Genomic DNA, 17,500 nt, shown 5'->3' on the forward strand with positions numbered 1-17,500 from the left:
TTTCATGGTGGGTTTTTGTTCTTGATTTATTGTGATGTTCTCCTTGACTTGTTTAAAAAGAAGACTTGTCCGGCGCCATGGGGACATTACCTTGTGATTTCGGGGGCCTTACTTACAGATAGGGAGGTGTAGTCTGACGTCGCTTTGGACCGCCCGCGAGGTGCACCCGTATAGGGAGTTATCATTGGGAAAATGGATTATCGGCTATTGTAACAATTCTGCCTCATGAAACAGGGCTTGACATTAACACCCGCCAAATGCGGGTAGAATTCGGCTGTGGCGGGTAACTCCGTCATTCTACCGGCCACAGTGGCGGGTGACTTTTTTTTCGATGGAAAAAAACATTGTAGTCTACAAAAGGCATCGGCAATAATTAAGTCAATCCAGGTGATACTACATAATACCACAACTCCCACGAGGACTGGGTGCGCACAGTGTGCTCATTCCATTGGCCCATCCACTTCGCCCTATCGCGCACGTCATGTTGCTGACAGCTGAACGAACGTTGTTAATAGCTCAACTGGTTAGTGCGACCGACTCATCCATAGTTGACTTTACAGACAGTGAGCTAACGTTACAATGTGGTGGAATATTGTGAAAAGACCGGGTGAACCAAACCATCGACAAACAGAAAAGAGAATGAGACCGAGACCGACTATTTGTGGATGTGCGAGTAAGTATTAACAAACTAACATGTATTATGTAACGTGTATTATTAAACTAATATTACGGTGTTTGATAGCTAGCTAGCCACATTCATTTAAGCATAAGGGCTCGAGACTAACACCGTCCTGGCCACTCTCTCAGTCAAGATAGCACTCGCAAATAATATTATATTATATGCTGCACATTATCACTGCTTGGTCTCTGAGTTAGCTCTCAGCACCATGGACAGCTGCCCCAGATGGTCTCTTGAGTTAGCTCTCAGCACCATGGGACAGCTGCCCCAGATGGTCTCTGAGTTAGCTCTCAGCACCATGGACAGCTGCCCCAGATGGTCTCTGAGTTAGCTCTCAGCACCATGGACAGCTGCCCCAGATGGTCTCTGAGTTAGCTCTCAGCACCATGGACAGCTGCCCCAGATGGTCTCTGAGTTAGCTCTCAGCACCATGGACAGCTGCCCCAGATGCCCTCTCTTTCTTGGTTAAAAGCTGCTATATAATTGCAGTCTATTTACCATTCAGATCAAACATGGCAAAACTATTCTACCGTGTTCTATTCTTCTGTGTTCTGTTCTTCCATTGAATCCATTCTCGAAGACACTCTGATGTCACGAGACCGCCGCCATCTTGGTATAGGGGGACCATACGGATTCCTACCATCAAATCCATGCGTTGAGCTCCGTTTTTATACATGTTTTATCACATTCTTGTTCATTTCATAACATTTTCATACGATTTGTTTTGAAATATTGAGGCCAACATGGCATTTCACTATTTCGAAAGCCTTTCTGGTGATTCTAAGGCGAGATATGGGTCAAAGAAGCTCCCCCTGATTACCACGACCACAACACCAGAGCGAGTTAGCCGAACGTTAGCCACAGCCACCTTTTCCTCCGTGATGGTATAAAACTTGCGATTTGGATTTCTGTTTTTGTCATTAGTACAACGCGTAACACAGCAGCTCTTGGCATTGTGAAGGACTGAAGAAAATTCCGCTTGATAGTCTTTAATTTGCCGCTTTAACGATCCGTTTCTCCACTAAATGAAGTGTACACAATGTACCAGGCGGGGCAGTTTCCCCCACGCTGCAGTTGCGTAGCAATAACAGACAGGAAGTTGACTTCGAGAATATGTTCTCTCTGACGTCCTCTCTGATGTCTTCTCTCTCTCTCTCTCTCTCTCTCTCTCTCTCTCTCTCTCTCTCTCTCTCTCTCTCTCTCTCTCTCTCTCTCACACCACACACACACTGAATAGAGACTAGACAGCAAAGCAAATATTGGTAACAATATATCACAGTGCTTTTAGTTTTTGTAATACATACTCATTGTTACACAGTGTACTTACCGCATTACACTTCCTTAACATTAACAATAACCCTAACTATATTCCTAATCCTAAACCTGACCTTATTCCTAGGTATTAAGTCAATTCAACGCAGTAAGTACAATACTTGTTTATACTGTCATTACACAAATAGCTACACAGGAACAGAGAATGTAAAGTGTGACTGTCTGGGTGGGTGGGATGTTCGGTGGGGACACTACTGACACTTTTTGGGTGGGGGGCGCGAGTGTGGGGATTTTTGGCTGGTGAAAATGCTGAGTGGCTAGTGACTTTGGAAAACCACTAGCCACAGTGGTTAGTGAGCCAAAAATGTTAACGTCAAGCCCTGCTCATGAACATTGAAAAGCTTTCCATTTTTTGCACAAAATGAGTTCCCTTCTATCACTAACGTTATTGTTTAAGTATTTTTTGGTTGAAAAAAATTCGGCCATTTTGAATTACCGCCGTCTGTGAATGTAGTCATTTGAAGTCATTTTGAGAGAGGACATCCAGAGCTTTTAATGAGCGTTGGAATTTTTCAAAACTACACTTCCCAAAGGCCTCTAGCTTTCTTCAAGCAAATGAAGAAGACTTGTCCGACCCATGGGACATCACCTCGTGATTTCGGGGCTTTACAAATAAAGGGTGAAATGTGAAAGGGGCGTCACCCACCTCGTTGCAGGCGGAGCTGACGGAGTTGTGGGCGTCGCAGCCGCAGGCGTCGCAGCCCAGCCCCCCCGCCATGTTCCAGTGGTTGGGGGCGCAGTGGTCACACTGCAGGCCGTGACGCTGGCAGACACTGGCACTGTCCTGTGGCCCGCTGGCACACGCACTCGTCCCGCGCCATGCACTGGCTGCGCTCCGTGCCCAGCGAGTTACACGTGCACTCTGGGTAATAATAATACATTACATTTATATAGCACTTTTATGAGTTATGATGTTTCAAGTTTCTTTTTTATTAGTTGTCATACAAAACTACAGAATACTTTTATATAAAATGCTTTCTTTCTGTTTTGCTCCAGAGATTGTGCTAGATAAAAATAGATACGTATAAAATAAGTATAATAACTGTCACTGAGTCACTACCTAATATGTCTATACTACTACGCTACTATACTTATACTACTACCTATCATGCTAATATGTCTATACTACTACGCTGCTATACTTATACTACTACCTATCATGCTAATATGTCTATACTACTACGCTACTATACTTACACTACCACTTATCATGCTAATATGTCTATACTACTATCCTACTATACTTATACTAGTACCTATCATGCTAATATGTCTATACTTACTATGCTACTATAGTTTAACTACTACCTATCATGCTAATATGTCTATACGACTATGCTACTATAGTTATACTACTACCTATCATGCTAATATGTCTATACTACTATGCTACTATATTTATACTAGTACCTATCATGCTAATATGTCTATACTACTATGCTACTATACTTACTCTACTACCTATCATGCTAATATGTCTATACTACTATGGCTACTATATTTATACTAGTACCTATCATGCTAATATGTATATACTACTATGCTACTATACTTACTCTACTACCTATCATGCTAATATGTCTATACTACTATGCTACTATACTTATACTACTACCTATCATGCTAATATGTCTATACTACTATGCTACTATACTTACTCTACTACCTATCATGCTAATATGTCTATACTACTATGCTACTATACTTACTCTACTACCTATCATGCTAATATGTCTATACTACTATGCTACTATACTTACTCTACTACCTATCATGCTAATATGTCTATACTACTATTCTACTATACTTATACTACCACCTATCACGCTAATATGTCTATACTACTATGCTACTATACTTACTCTACTACCTATCATGCTAATATGTCTATACTACTATTCTACTATACTTATACTACTACCTATCACGCTAATATGTCTATACTACTATGCTACTATACTTATACTACCACCTATCATGCTAATATGTCTATACTACTACGCTGCTATACTTATACTACTACCTATCATGCTAATATGTCTATACTACTACGCTACTATACTTATACTACTACCTATCATGCTAATACGTCTATACTACTACGCTGCTATACTTATACTACTACCTATCATGCTAATATGTCTATACTACTACGCTACTATACTTATACTACTACCTATCATGCTAATATGTCTATACTACTATGCTACTATAGTTATACTACTACCTATCATGCTAATACGTCTATACTACTATGCTACTATACTTATACTACTACCTATCATGCTAATATGTCTATACTACACTGCTGCTGACCCTTAGCTGCCAGAGTTGTACCCTTCCGGCTGACTTGTTGTAACACAACCTGTACGAACTCGTAGCCTAACATTCACGTAAAACATCGCTGAAACGTCAACACACGATTCCACATTTGATCTCTTCATTCCTAATCATTCTTAAAGATCAGGGGGGGGGGGGTCACTCACTCCTGCAGTTGCGCCGGGAAGCGTCGCCGTGGTAACCGCTCTTGCAGACGCCACAGCTGGGCCCCTCGGTGTTGTAGAGGCACTTGTTGCACTCGCCGGTCTGCCGGTCGCACGACTCCACATCCGACATGTCGATGTTGTTGCTGCACTGGCACGCCTGGCAGCGCCCGCCCGGCTGGGAGGGGTTGCCGTAGTAACCGGGGGGCGCAGTCCTCACAGCGGGAGCCTGGACAGACAGACAGGAAGACGAACAGAGGCGGGGAATCGATACCGTGGTGAGGGAGGAGTAGTTGACCTCTATCTCGAGCTCTCAAGGGGGCGGGGGTTTGAGATAGGTCAGTCGTGGGGGGGGGGGGGGGGGGATGTGCGGTGTATATTAGGGCTGCGCGATTAATCGGAAAAAAAATATCGCGATCTCGATTCATAGACCTATGCAATCTCATTTCTAAATTATGGCGATTTATTTTAATTAAAAAAAAATATTTTATTTTTTTATTTTTTTACTTTTTTACTTAACTTTTTTAAATGATGACGATTCCGGCCGCCCCGTGATCTCAATTCTTAGAGAGAAAAATCGTGATTCACATTTGAGCAAGAATAATCGTGCAGCCCTAGACTGTATATATCAAAAAAAGGAGGTTTTGATGGTTATATTTATATTTACAACTATTTCGGTCAGCTTGCAAGTAGCCTCTAGAGGTATTTTCCGGGGAAAAGCAGGAAGCTTGTAGCACGATAGCTTTACAGTTTTGTGTCCCGTGAGGTATCAGAAACCCAACTCGCTTACAGTCAGTTCCTGCAGTTCCTAACCCTAACCCCAGTATAATTATATGTATGTGTATGTATGTATGTATGTATGTATGTATGTATGTATGTATGTATGTATGTATGTATGTATGTATGTATGTATGTATGTATAAATGTATATATGTGCACATGTAGGTATATAGTTGTATATATGTATAAAAAATGGCTAGAGGAACTTTACAGGGTAACATACAGTTTGGCAAATATTAATAAGGTATTATTAAAAAGATTATCGTTAACTAAGTCCATTTTTCAATATAAGTCTAGTAATGTATGAATTAGTAAATAAAAATATAGTATGTTCTGATGAGTAAATAGGGGTGGGATTAAATAAGTGTATGCTTCTTCCCAGTCCTTTTCAAATATATAAATAAAAAAAAAATATATAAAAAAAAAATGTGTTTGACTTTTTTGTTTGTTCTTTGTTATGTTTTATTTGAACGGTTTAAGGCTATATATGTAGTTTGTTTGTTTGTTATGTTGCATATTTGAAATAAACTTCAATCAAATCAAAAATCTAAATATGACTCCTAGACTTACAGTGGACGTTGCCATGACAACGTGTCATAGCTCACACCAGTTTAAAACCATGTTCTACATGTTATCAATGAAACCAGGTTATTATCAGTATTATTATGCATCACAGTAGTACCCTTTGTCCAATGGTTAACCAGCCTGTATTAGTCAGGGATCTCTGTGATCAACGGCATTCTCACGTGGATTATTATATACAATATAGAAAAGATTCAATCATTAGCTCACACTGAGTACAGTTGCATCCATTTAAGTAACTCAAAGTGTTTTGCATTTTGGGTTCAAGAAACTAAATAACAATCATTACAGGTGACGTGTAGGAAACCTCTTGATCTGTGTTACAATCTACTTATCCACACCGCATTTCATTTTGGCTGCAACTGTACTACACTAATTAGGTTTTTTAATACACAGTAAAACTGTCAGATACCATATTATAGTCTTCTGGAAGATATGGAGCCCTGAGTTTGTTTATGAGGCCCTTACTATGATGCCTTGTTGTATCCTCACTGACACTCCTCCGCTAACCGCCTCGGCCAGTCCTTCGTATCAGCGGCCATCAGGCTCCACCAACCGTGGGCAGGGAGTGGGACCGCTGCCAGCAGCTGGAGAACTAACGGCTGCAGAGCTGGAGAACTATGAGGAATATCTGACCACTAAGGGGCGGGATCCACAAAGAATGGATTGCACGGTGCTATAATTGCACCCTTACTTACAAATTCATTATGAATTGAAAATGGGGGACCCTGATGTAAACAAGACGAAAGTCTTTCTCTGGTCTGCATCCCCTTAACAATTGTGTGTATTGAGCCGTACTGTATTGTACCCATTCTGCAATCTGTTAATAAAGTTTTCAATCAATCAATCAATCACCTGCACGGTGATTGATTGATTGAACATTTTATTAACAGATTGCCACGAATGGGCACAGCTATGTAGAAACAAATGACTGATTCTGGGTCAGGTCCTTGAGTGGGGGGGGGGGGGGGGGGGGGGGCATTTACACAGACCTGGTTAAAACTGTACATGAAATCATTTCAAATACTTTCACCTTCTGGACAACAGGTATACTAGAACTACACAGTTTGGGCGGTCAGCATATTTAGCACTAATAATGGGAGTCGGTTCCGTGTCACGACGGGTGACGTCACAGAAAAGCATTTGAAAGGATTTTGATTATAATGCCGCTGTGTTTTGAGGAGCCAGGCCGTGACGTCACGGTCCGTTCCGTTCCGACCGCTTCTGGGCGACTCTAGCAGCGCGGCTGCATTCAATTCATTTCCAATGTTTTCTTTTTTTTTAATTAATTTCCAATGTAGAGGAGCGTATGCAGCACCTTGCACGTACCTCGTCGTGGCAGTGGCAAGACACTCAACCCCCCTAACTGCTCCGCAGTGCCCGGGAGGAAGGAGCGGGGATTCATCGAACCCCCCAGCCAGGAACCATCCGGATTACCACCAGATGACCGCTCTATACCTCCCGAGCCACACTGTGACTCGAGCCCCTGAATCGAGAGCAGTCGCGCCGCTGGACTCGGCTTCTTTGTGGGTCAGAACGGAGCGTTGTGCACGTGGGGGGGGGGGAGGAGGAGAGGGCCGTGGCTGAGCGCCTGAGCACATGGAGCTGGGGAAGCCATGCATGCAGGGTCGGTCGGTATGGGAGGAGGGGAGGGGCCAGGGGGGGGGGCAGGGGGGGGGAACAGGGGACGTCACCGTCGTTACTCACGCTTAAACGTGGTCACCACGGAGCGTTTAACAATCCCTGTCGCAGTGGTACCAGGGGGAGGAGGAAATGACATCACATTACCGTTCACCGTTCACCACTAGGAGGAGCCGTCCAGGAGAAAGATGAACTTAACAGGCTTATCACAAGACCCATCATGGCCAATGTAAATGTGGTATAATATATATATATATATATGTAACGGATGGTACCGCGAAGTAGGGATGCTCGATATTGGCTTTTTTACCGATACCGATATTCCGATATTGTCCAACTCTTAATTTCCGATACCGATATCAACCGATATCAACCGATACCAATATATGCAGGGTTTCCCTGTCCAAAAAACTGAATAATTTCAGGTAACTAATAATTTCACTGGATATATATATAACAAATATTGTTATTGTTTTTTTTTTTTAACCGATACCGATATTTTCCGATATCACATTTTACTGCCGATATCGGCCGATAATATCGGTCGGCCGATAATATCGGACATCCCTACCGCGAAGCGATGGACTTCAGATGTTGTGAAGTGACTGTGGTGAGTAGCGGTGCTCTATGGGTTAAACTCGCTCTCACCCTCAAAAGACACATAGACACGTTACAAAGCAGTGAGTTCACCTCTTGGTATAGCGGTCTGTGCAGCTGTTGCCCGCGGCGTGGCGAGACCATGGGTTTAGAAACTCCCTCGGGGGCATCGAAGTTTAAGGTGACGATGTCACAACAACCGTTACATATATATATATATAATAAATAATCATGTTTCTCATTTCTAAACACACTTCGATGACATGCATCATTAGCAGCGTGTTCATTCACAGAGCGTACGAACTTTGAACTCTGTTGCCTATACTCAATTTATACCTTACCGACTGCTTCCACTGTCTACAACTGCCCTACACTGTAATCATAGTCATAGCCATCACTATTCCACTACTACTGTTACATGTTCACTCTGGTTGGATGCCAAACTTATTTTTGTTGTACTGTACTTGACAATGTATAATGCTGTATAATGACAATACATTTGAATCTAATCTAATCCATCTTCAGTTTAAAATATTTCTCACAATGTTTGCAGCTATAATTGAAATGTAACACACCTTTAAAATGCATGTCTATCTGAACACATTGTTCCCATATCTTCCCATATCTACTACAGAGGAGGAGGAAGAGGAGAAGGAGGAGGAGGAAGAAGGAGGAGAGCGGGAGAACAACGCATGGGGTGGTGGTGACGCGACACGTCGTACACATGGAACGTACGCAAGCTAGCTCCATAGGGTCTGGACGCACCAAGCTAGCTCCGTAGGGTCTGGACGCACCAAGCTAGCTCCGTAGGGTCTGGACGCACCAAGCTAGCTCTGTAGGGTCTGGACGCACCAAGCTAGCTCCGTAGGGCCTGGACGCACCAAGCTAGCTCTGTAGGGTCTGGACGCACCAAGCTAGCTCCGTAGGGCCTGGACGCACCAAGCTAGCTCTGTAGGGTCTGGACGCGCCAAGCTAGCTCCGTAGGGTCTGGACGCACCAAGCTAGCTCTGTAGGGTCTGGACGCACCAAGCTAGCTCCGTAGGGCCTGGACGCACCAAGCTAGCTCTGTAGGGTCTGGAGGCGCCAAGCTAGCTCCGTAGGGTCTGGAGGCGCCAAGCTAGCTCCGTAGGGTCTGGACGCACCAAGCTAGCTCCGTAGGGTCTGGAGGCGCCAAGCTAGCTCCGTAGGGTCTGGACGCACCAAGCTAGCTCCGTAGGGTCTGGAGGCACCAAGCTAGCTCCGTAGGGTCTGGACGCACCAAGCTAGCTCCGTAGGGTCTGGACGCACCAAGCTAGCTCCGTAGGGTCTGGACGCACCAAGCTAGCTCCGTAGGGTCTGGACGCACCAAGCTAGCTCCGTAGGGTCTGGAGGCACCAAGCTAGCTCCGTAGGGTCTGGACGCACCAAGCTAGCTCCGTAGGGTCTGGACGCACCAAGCTAGCTCCGTAGGGTCTGGACGCACCAAGCTAGCTACGCACCAAGCTAGCTCCGTAGGGTCTGGACGCACCAAGCTAGCTCCGTAGGGTCTGGACGCACCAAGCTAGCTCCGTAGGGTCTGGAGGCGCCAAGCTAACTCCGTAGGGTCTGGACGCACCAAGCTAGCTACGTAGGGTCTGGACGCACCAAGCTAGCTACGTAGGGTCTGGACGCACCAAGCTAGCTCCGTAGGGTCTGGACGCACCAAGCTAGCTCCGTAGGGTCTGGACGCACCAAGCTAGCTACGCACCAAGCTAGCTCCGTAGGGTCTGGACGCACCAAGCTAGCTCCGTAGGGTCTGGACGCACCAAGCTCTGTAGGGTCTGGAGGCGCCAAGCTAGCTCTGTAGGGTCTGGACGCACCAAGCTAGCTCCATAGGGTCTGGACGCACCAAGCTAGCTCCGTAGGGTCTGGACGCACCAAGCTAGCTCCGTAGGGTCTGGAGGCGCCAAGCTAGCTATGTAGGGTCTGGACGCACCAAGCTAGCTCCATAGGGTCTGGACGCACCAAGCTAGCTCCGTAGGGCTCGCGCATGAAGGCTATTACTACACTTTAATATAAAAACGTTGCACACTGACAGACTGTTGCCTTGGTAACACACATGGAGAAATCGGCTTTTTCCTGTACTTCATGGTAAGGCCAGGAATTCATAAGATAAGATAAGCTATTTCTATCCTGTATTGATCTCCTTGGGGAAATTAGCGTATCATAGCAGCATGGGGGAGAGGGGAGGGGAGGTACAGGTATGGGCAGGGTAATAGTAGAAAGAGGCAATAGAATAACATAAATATATAGGCAATAGAGTATAAAAAATATTATAAGAAATAAACAGTGTAAACAATATAAATGAACGGTTAATTATGAAAAATAAACAGTATACACGGTGCAAGTGACGGTCTGTACCCTAACTGGCATGATATACGCCATACGTTACCTTATACATAGATGAGACACCATCATATCACATCACATCAAATTTACTTTATTGTCCATTTTCGCCGACGAGCTGTTTATTTCTCAACGTCCTGCGTCGAGACCCTATGGAGAGTTTGCGTGCGTACGTGCATTCCATGGGTCTGACGCGTCAGGGCGGGGGTGACGGGAGAAGAGGAAGAACAGAGAGAGGAAGAGGAAGGAGAGGTGTCAGTTTACCTGTGTAACCTTGGTTACAGTTGCAGATGATCTGTCTGTTGCGGTTGTCTTGGTAACAGGATGCGGCAAAGTGGCGCCCGCTGTTGGGCCCGTCTGGGCAGGGACACTGGCGACACTGGGTACCTGCACCCAACACTGGGTTACCGTAGAAACCGTTAGCGCACCTGGTGAAAGAACACGATGCCCTTTAGCAATAGAGGTCGCAGAAAACACATTCATAAACCAGGGTCGTGTTAACGGTTGTTGTGTTTCTACTAGGCCTGTCCCCGACTAAGGATTCGTATAGTCGACTTTGATTGGCCGAAATTTGCAGATAGTCGACTGGTAGTCGACTATAAAAATGTGCATTCGACTAAGAGGTTGGCAGTCGACTACGGCTCCTTTTCGATCGATTAGTCGACTATTCATTTACATTTACATTTAGTCATTTAGCTGAAACGCTTTTATCCAAAGCGACTCACAAGTTCTGTACGACAAGTCATCAGGAAGGGCACAACTCTATCAGCTGAGTAACAATGTTCATCAAAGTGTTGAGTGTTACAGTGTAGGTTAGTTTATTAGGACAAGTGCATGACAGTAAGGTTAGTTAGGGTTAGATTTTTTATAAAAAAAAATTCAGATAATGGTTGAACAAGTGCGTCTTTAGTCGACGGCGGACGGGTTTCGGCTGCTGTCCTAACTGGGATGGGTAGTTCATTCCACCATTGTGGGGCAAGGACTGAGAATAGGCGACTTCTCTTTGATGACCCTCCCGGAGCTCGGATAGGGTGGGTCTGAGGCGGCCAGAAGATGCAGAGTGTAGGGGTCTTGAGGGTGTGTAGTTAGAAGATGCAGAGCGGAGGGGGTCTTGAGGGTGTGTAGTTAGAAGATGCAGAGCGTAGGGGTCTTGAGGGTGTGTAGTTAGAAGATGTAGAGCGTAGGGGTCTTGAGGGTGTGTAGTTAGAAGATGCAGAGCGTAGGGGTCTTGAGGGTGTGTAGTTAGAAGATGTAGAGCGTAGGGGTCTTGAGGGTGTGTAGTTAGAAGATGCAGAGCGTAGGGGTCTTGAGGGTGTGTAGTTAGAAGATGCAGAGCGTAGGGGTCTTGAGGGTGTGTAGTTAGAAGATGCAGAGCGTAGGGGTCTTGAGGGTGTGTAGTTAGAAGATGCAGAGCGCAGGGGTCTTGAGGGTGTGTAGTTAGAAGATGCAGAGCGTAGGGGTCTTGAGGGTGTGTAGTTAGAAGATGCAGAGCGTAGGGGTCTTGAGGGTGTGTAGTTAGAAGATGCAGAGCGTAGGGGTCTTGAGGTGTGTAGTTAGAGACCATTGACCGGGAGGTAGGCGGGATCGGTTCCCTTTGCCGCACGGTATGCCAGGTCGAGGGCCTTGAAGCGGATACGTGCAGCAATTCGACTAATAGTCACACTCGTCCCCTCCTCCTCACCTGTCACACTCGTCCCTCCTCCTCACCTGTCACACTTGTCCCCTCCTCCTCACCTGTCACACTCGTCCCCTCCTCCTCACCTGTCACACTCGTCCCCTCCTCACCTGTCACACTCGTCCCCTCCTCACCTGTCACACTCGTCCCCTCCTCCTCACCTGTCACACTCGTCCCCTCCTCCTCACCTGTCACACTCGTCCCCTCCTCACCTGTCACACTCGTCCCCTCCTCCTCACCTGTCACACTCGTCCCCCCCTCCTCACCTGTCACACTTGTCCCCCCCCGTGTCGTCCCTGCAGTTGACGCAGGCCCCCGTCCTCTGGTCGCACACCTCCGCGTGTCCGTTACACAGACAGGGCCTGCAGCCGGGGAAGCCCCAGTGCCCCGCCTGGCAGCCGTCACACCGCGGGCCGAACGCCCCGGGCCGGCACTGGCACTGGCCCGTGTACTTGTCGCAGGACCGCGACACGGCTCCCTCCTGGCTGCACCCACAGGCTGAGGGGGGAGGGGGGGGGAGGGAGGGAGGGAGGGGGGAGGGGAGGGAGAGAGGGAGGGAGGGAGGGAGGGGGGGGGAGAGAGGGAGGGAGGGAGGGAGGGAGGGAGGGAGAGAGGGAGGGAGGGGGAGGGAGGGGGGGGAGGGAGGAGGGGAGGGAGGGGGGGAGGGAGGGAGCGAGGGAGGGAGGGAGGGAGAGGGGGAGGGAGGGAGAGAGGGAGGGAGGGAGGGAGGGAGGGAGGGAGGGAGGGAGGGAGGGAGGGAAGGGGGGAGGGAGGGAGGGAGGGAGGGAGGAGGAGGGAGAGAGGAGGGAGGGAGGGAGGGAGGGAGAGAGGGAGGGGGAGGAGAGAGGGAGGGAGGGAGGGAGAGAGGGAGGGAGGGAGGGAGGGGAGGGAGGGAGGGAGAGAGGGAGGGAGGGGAGAGGGAGGGAGGGAGGGAGGGAGGGAGGGAGGGAGGGAGGGAGGGGGGGGGAGATAAGATTAAATGGTAAAAGGTGCATTTATATGGCAGCTTTATCCAAAGCGCTTTACAATTTGACGGAGGAGGCCACCTTGCAAGGTGCCGACCTGCTCATCGGGAGCAGTTAGGGGTTAAGTGTCTTGCTCAAGGACACTTCGACACGCTGCCCGGGAGGAACAGGAATCGAACCGGGAACCTCTGCACTGCTCTACCTCCCGAGCCACTGTCTCCCCTCCAAGATAAGATATTCCTTTATTGATCCCCTTGGGGGAAATTCTGGCGTCATAGCAGCGTGCGGGGGGGGGGGGGGGGGGGGGGGGGTACAGGTATGGGCAGGGCAGTAGTAGAAAGACATAAATATAGGCGATATAATTAACTCTGAATATAAAGATATGAGAAAAAATAAACAGTGTAAACAAAGGAGCAGTTGAGGGTCTTCTGTATGCCCTATCGGTTACGTTACAATAAGTATATGAAAATAATATTTTAACCTGAATATATACTATGAGTAAGAGTAAAAGTAACAGTATACACAAGGTGCGGCATACACAGAGAGAGAGAGAGAGAGAGAGAGAAAAAGAGAAGTTGTCATAATTTGGGTCACTACACGTGTAAGACAGTAGAGGGCGCCACTAGTATACCTCATAACTGTGCTAGATACAAAGCCATGTAAGAAAGTATTGTAGGAATTCACTGTTATATAAGTAATATTATGTTTATTTGTATCTTTCTCTTGGCCTTGATTATTAATGCTCTGTTTGGTAAAGAAGTCATAGGAAAAATACAAGCAAAGGAAAAGTTATCATTATTCCCAAACACATGAACACATGAACTCATGAACATGAGCCTAATCAATCAATCAATCAATCAATCAATCAATCAAAGCACATGTGTGTGAGTGAATGGGTGAACGTGAGGCATAAGTTGCAAAGCCATTTTTCTTTTAATATAAAAGCTGCTATATAAATGTAGTACATTAACCATTTACCATTTCTGAGCTATGGGCAAAACATAACAGAAAGCGTGCAGTGTTTAATCATTCACAATAGAAATGTGTCCTTCCTGTTTTAAATGATACACACACTTTATACTCTGTTTAGTATCTTACCTACACACACTTTACACAGCTTCTCTGTTTAGTATCTTACCTACACACTTTACACAGCTTCTCTGTTTAGTATCTTACCTACACACACTTTACACAGCTTCTCTGTTTAGTATCTTACCTACACACTTTACACAGCTTCTCTGTTTAGTATCTTACCTACACACTTTACACAGCTTCTCTGTTTAGTATCTTACCTACACACACTTTACACAGCTTCTCTGTTTAGTATCTTACCTACACACTTTACAGACAGCTTCTCTGTTTAGTGTCTTACCTACACACTTTACACAGCTTCTCTGTTTAGTATCTTACCTACACACTTTACACAGCTTCTCTGTTTAGTATCTGCATCTCTTACCTATACACCCTGAGGGTCCAAACCCATAGGTCCCTGGAGCGCATTGGTCACAGCGACGGCCAATCACATTGGGCCTGCAGCGGCACTGGCCTCCGCGTACGTCACACACGGAGCTGATGGCACCCTGGGGGTCGCAGTTACAAACTGGGGGGGGGGGGGGGGGGAAATACATGAATACATAAATAAATTTATTTAATTAGCGATTTCCATTCATATTTCATCAATCTAGCCTCCAGTTACCACTGGAACTCTATCTGAGCTCCATTGGGAAAATACCGCCCCCTATCGTCTCTCCCTGTGGTACTGCACCCCATTGCACCCCTTTATATATATATATGTATTTTATTGATTAATCCTCCACTGCACTGTTTCGTTTCTTGTCATGTGTCTGTGTTGGTGTTGTCGTTTACTGTGAAAAAAAAGAAAAGAAAATGCATACACTGTATTGCTGCAACAATTACCAATGTGTTTTTACACAAATGGCTCAATAAAGGAATCTGAATCTGAATCTGAATCTGAATTGGATTAGACTGAATGAAAAGCATGAAAAAAAGAAATCCGGCTTCCTCATTTTATTTCTCATTTTAAGTCACCCGAGACGATCGGATTAATTCTGGACCATCAGAACAGCGTGGAATCGGTGACGCGATCGATATTTGGAATGGCGATCATGAATTGGAATAATCTTTTTGGAGAACATCTGATCTGAGGTAAGGAATCTATTTTACCAGTCTTAGGATAATCAGACCTTTTTTCACAGAGATATCAACGTGGGCCCTATGTGTGTGTGTGTGTGTGTGTGTGTGTGTGTGTCTGTGCGATCAGGAAATAAGAGATTTGATTTTTCAGCCCGCTTCTATAGCGTGCATAAGTACACATATACTATCGATAATCTAGCGTTTATTTGAAAACGATTCATAAATAGGCCGAAAAATTTCAACGTGTTTTGTGTATTACAGTAAAGGGGCGATTATCACAGAATCTTCTGAAATCTTCTGGAAGTTTCAAGAAACAAGCGTTTTTCAAAATGGCATAAAACGGAAATGAACCGATTAAAAAACAATCCGTTTCGCCAAGGTTGACTGCAAACAAGTCATTGATAAGCGACGGCCAGATTAGACACATATAGCCATAATTTAAGATGTAGTAAATGCGTTCACAATTAATGCGAGTGCTCTATCATTGAAGTGGGTGGTGGTGGCATACGCTCGCTTTTAAACCACGGGACCCGTGGCATCCAAAGTGTTAATAGCTGAATTTAACTGAAACTATACATTTTAACTGAATTTAAACTGAAACAGAAAATAACAACAATATATTTTGTATGGCAGCTACGTGGCGTAGTGGGCAAGGCGCTCGCCACGAATGACGGAGACGCTGGGCTTGCCTGTTCGAGCCCAGCGCTCCACATTGCTTTCAGTTTAGCTGGTCGTCCGCACTAATACACATTGGCAGTATTAGGGGGTGGGAAACTGATGGGTGGGGATCGGGCGTTGTGGACAGCGACTCCTACAGGTCGGTTGGTGCGCCTGCGCAGTAGAATCAGGAAGTGTCGGGGGCAGCGTGAGCCTCCCACGCGTTACTCCTCGCCACTGAGAGATCGAGCTGCGCAGGTGAAAAGATGCGACTGCTGTTACCTCAAGTACCGGAGGGGACTTGTGCTATGTATGACTTAGTCCACATTGCAGCCGGCTTGTGGGAGGCAAGAAACAGCGTTCGTGACAGGGGAGGGTTGAATTGGATGATACGAAATTGGGATGGGAGAAAAATATAGAAAATGGGAGAAAAAGTGGATAAAAAAAAATAACTGAATTTAAACTGAAACAGAAAATAATAATATATTTTGTATATACATTTATTTAAAAAAATTTTTTTTACTGATTTTATTATTATTTTCTTTTAATTGGGGGGGTGTCGACTATTCAGTCGTGCACGTCCCTACGTTAAAGTACGACCGGAGTCGTGCAGCGCCCCCCCCCCCCCCCCCCCCCCTTCACACTCACGCAGGGCCCCGTCGTTGATGACCGCCGACATGCTGGTGATTAGCTTAGCACAGGTGTCACTCATCAGTGGGCGGGTCACGCTCTTGGCGCTCTCGTGACAGCGGTAGCGTTCGAAGGTCTGCTTCCTGAGGGTGGAGGCGGGGTCCCCGGCGTTAAACATGTCCAGGGAGAAGTGGCGGGGGAGCAGGGAGATCTGGAGTGATGGAGAGAGAGGCGGTGGGAGGATGGAGGGAGGGAGGGGGATAGAATGAACAGATGTCGGGTAGATTCATACTTTTTTTACATTCACTGTGACTTATACAGAGGAGACACGCTGATAACACAGTAAAAAGTAGGGATGTCCGATATTATCGGCCGATATTGGCATTAAAATGTAATATCGGAAATTATCGGTTTAAAAAAAATACAAAATGTATTTACCCAGGCAAGCAAGTAAGAACAAATTCTTATTTTATTTATTGTCAAAAGTATGCATAATGTTGTGTTGATTCCACGACAAGAGATATGTAATGTTAATTACCTGAAATTATTCAGTTTTGCATATATCGGTATCGGTTGATATCGGTATCGGAAATTAAGAGTTGGACAATCAATATTGGTATATCGGATATCAAAAAAAAAAAAAGCCAATATCGAACATCCCTAGTAAAAAGTGAGTGTAAGCGAGTGTAAGATATTAGCCTTTACAATCTAGTAATACGTTAGCCCTGATAAGATAAGATAAGATAATTTTAATTGGTGCTGTCAGGCGATAATTTTTTTTTATCTAATTAATTACAGGATTTGTAATTAATTAATCGAATTAATCACATTTTAATCGCATAACCATTTTAGGCCTGATATTTTATATTCTATAATCATATTTCAAATGGCATGTGTCCGGATGGCAGAATTCAGTATTGTATCTACAAAACCTTCTGTTTAATCATCTTCCATTTATTCAT

The 17,500-nt window shown here is 45.6% G+C and overlaps 1 protein-coding gene across 1 annotated transcript in view; it reads right to left on the minus strand.

Moving 5' to 3' along the window:
* lamb2 (laminin, beta 2 (laminin S)) overlaps positions 1 to 17,500 on the minus strand; it is a gene marked incomplete at its 5' end in the record, with an annotated part of 71,159 nt that overhangs the window by 7,934 nt on the left and 45,725 nt on the right. Inside the window, 8 exon segments of the mRNA XM_084313312.1 lie at positions 2,654 to 2,772; positions 2,774 to 2,873; positions 4,498 to 4,699; positions 4,701 to 4,723; positions 10,722 to 10,885; positions 12,399 to 12,630; positions 14,554 to 14,697; positions 16,557 to 16,749. Of these exon segments, the coding sequence (XP_084169438.1) occupies positions 2,654 to 2,772; positions 2,774 to 2,873; positions 4,498 to 4,699; positions 4,701 to 4,723; positions 10,722 to 10,885; positions 12,399 to 12,630; positions 14,554 to 14,697; positions 16,557 to 16,749 (1,177 nt within the window).

Source organism: Notolepis coatsorum (genome assembly GCF_963971535.1).
Source record: "Notolepis coatsorum genome assembly, chromosome: 4".
Classification (NCBI taxonomy): domain Eukaryota; kingdom Metazoa; phylum Chordata; class Actinopteri; order Aulopiformes; family Paralepididae; genus Notolepis; species Notolepis coatsorum.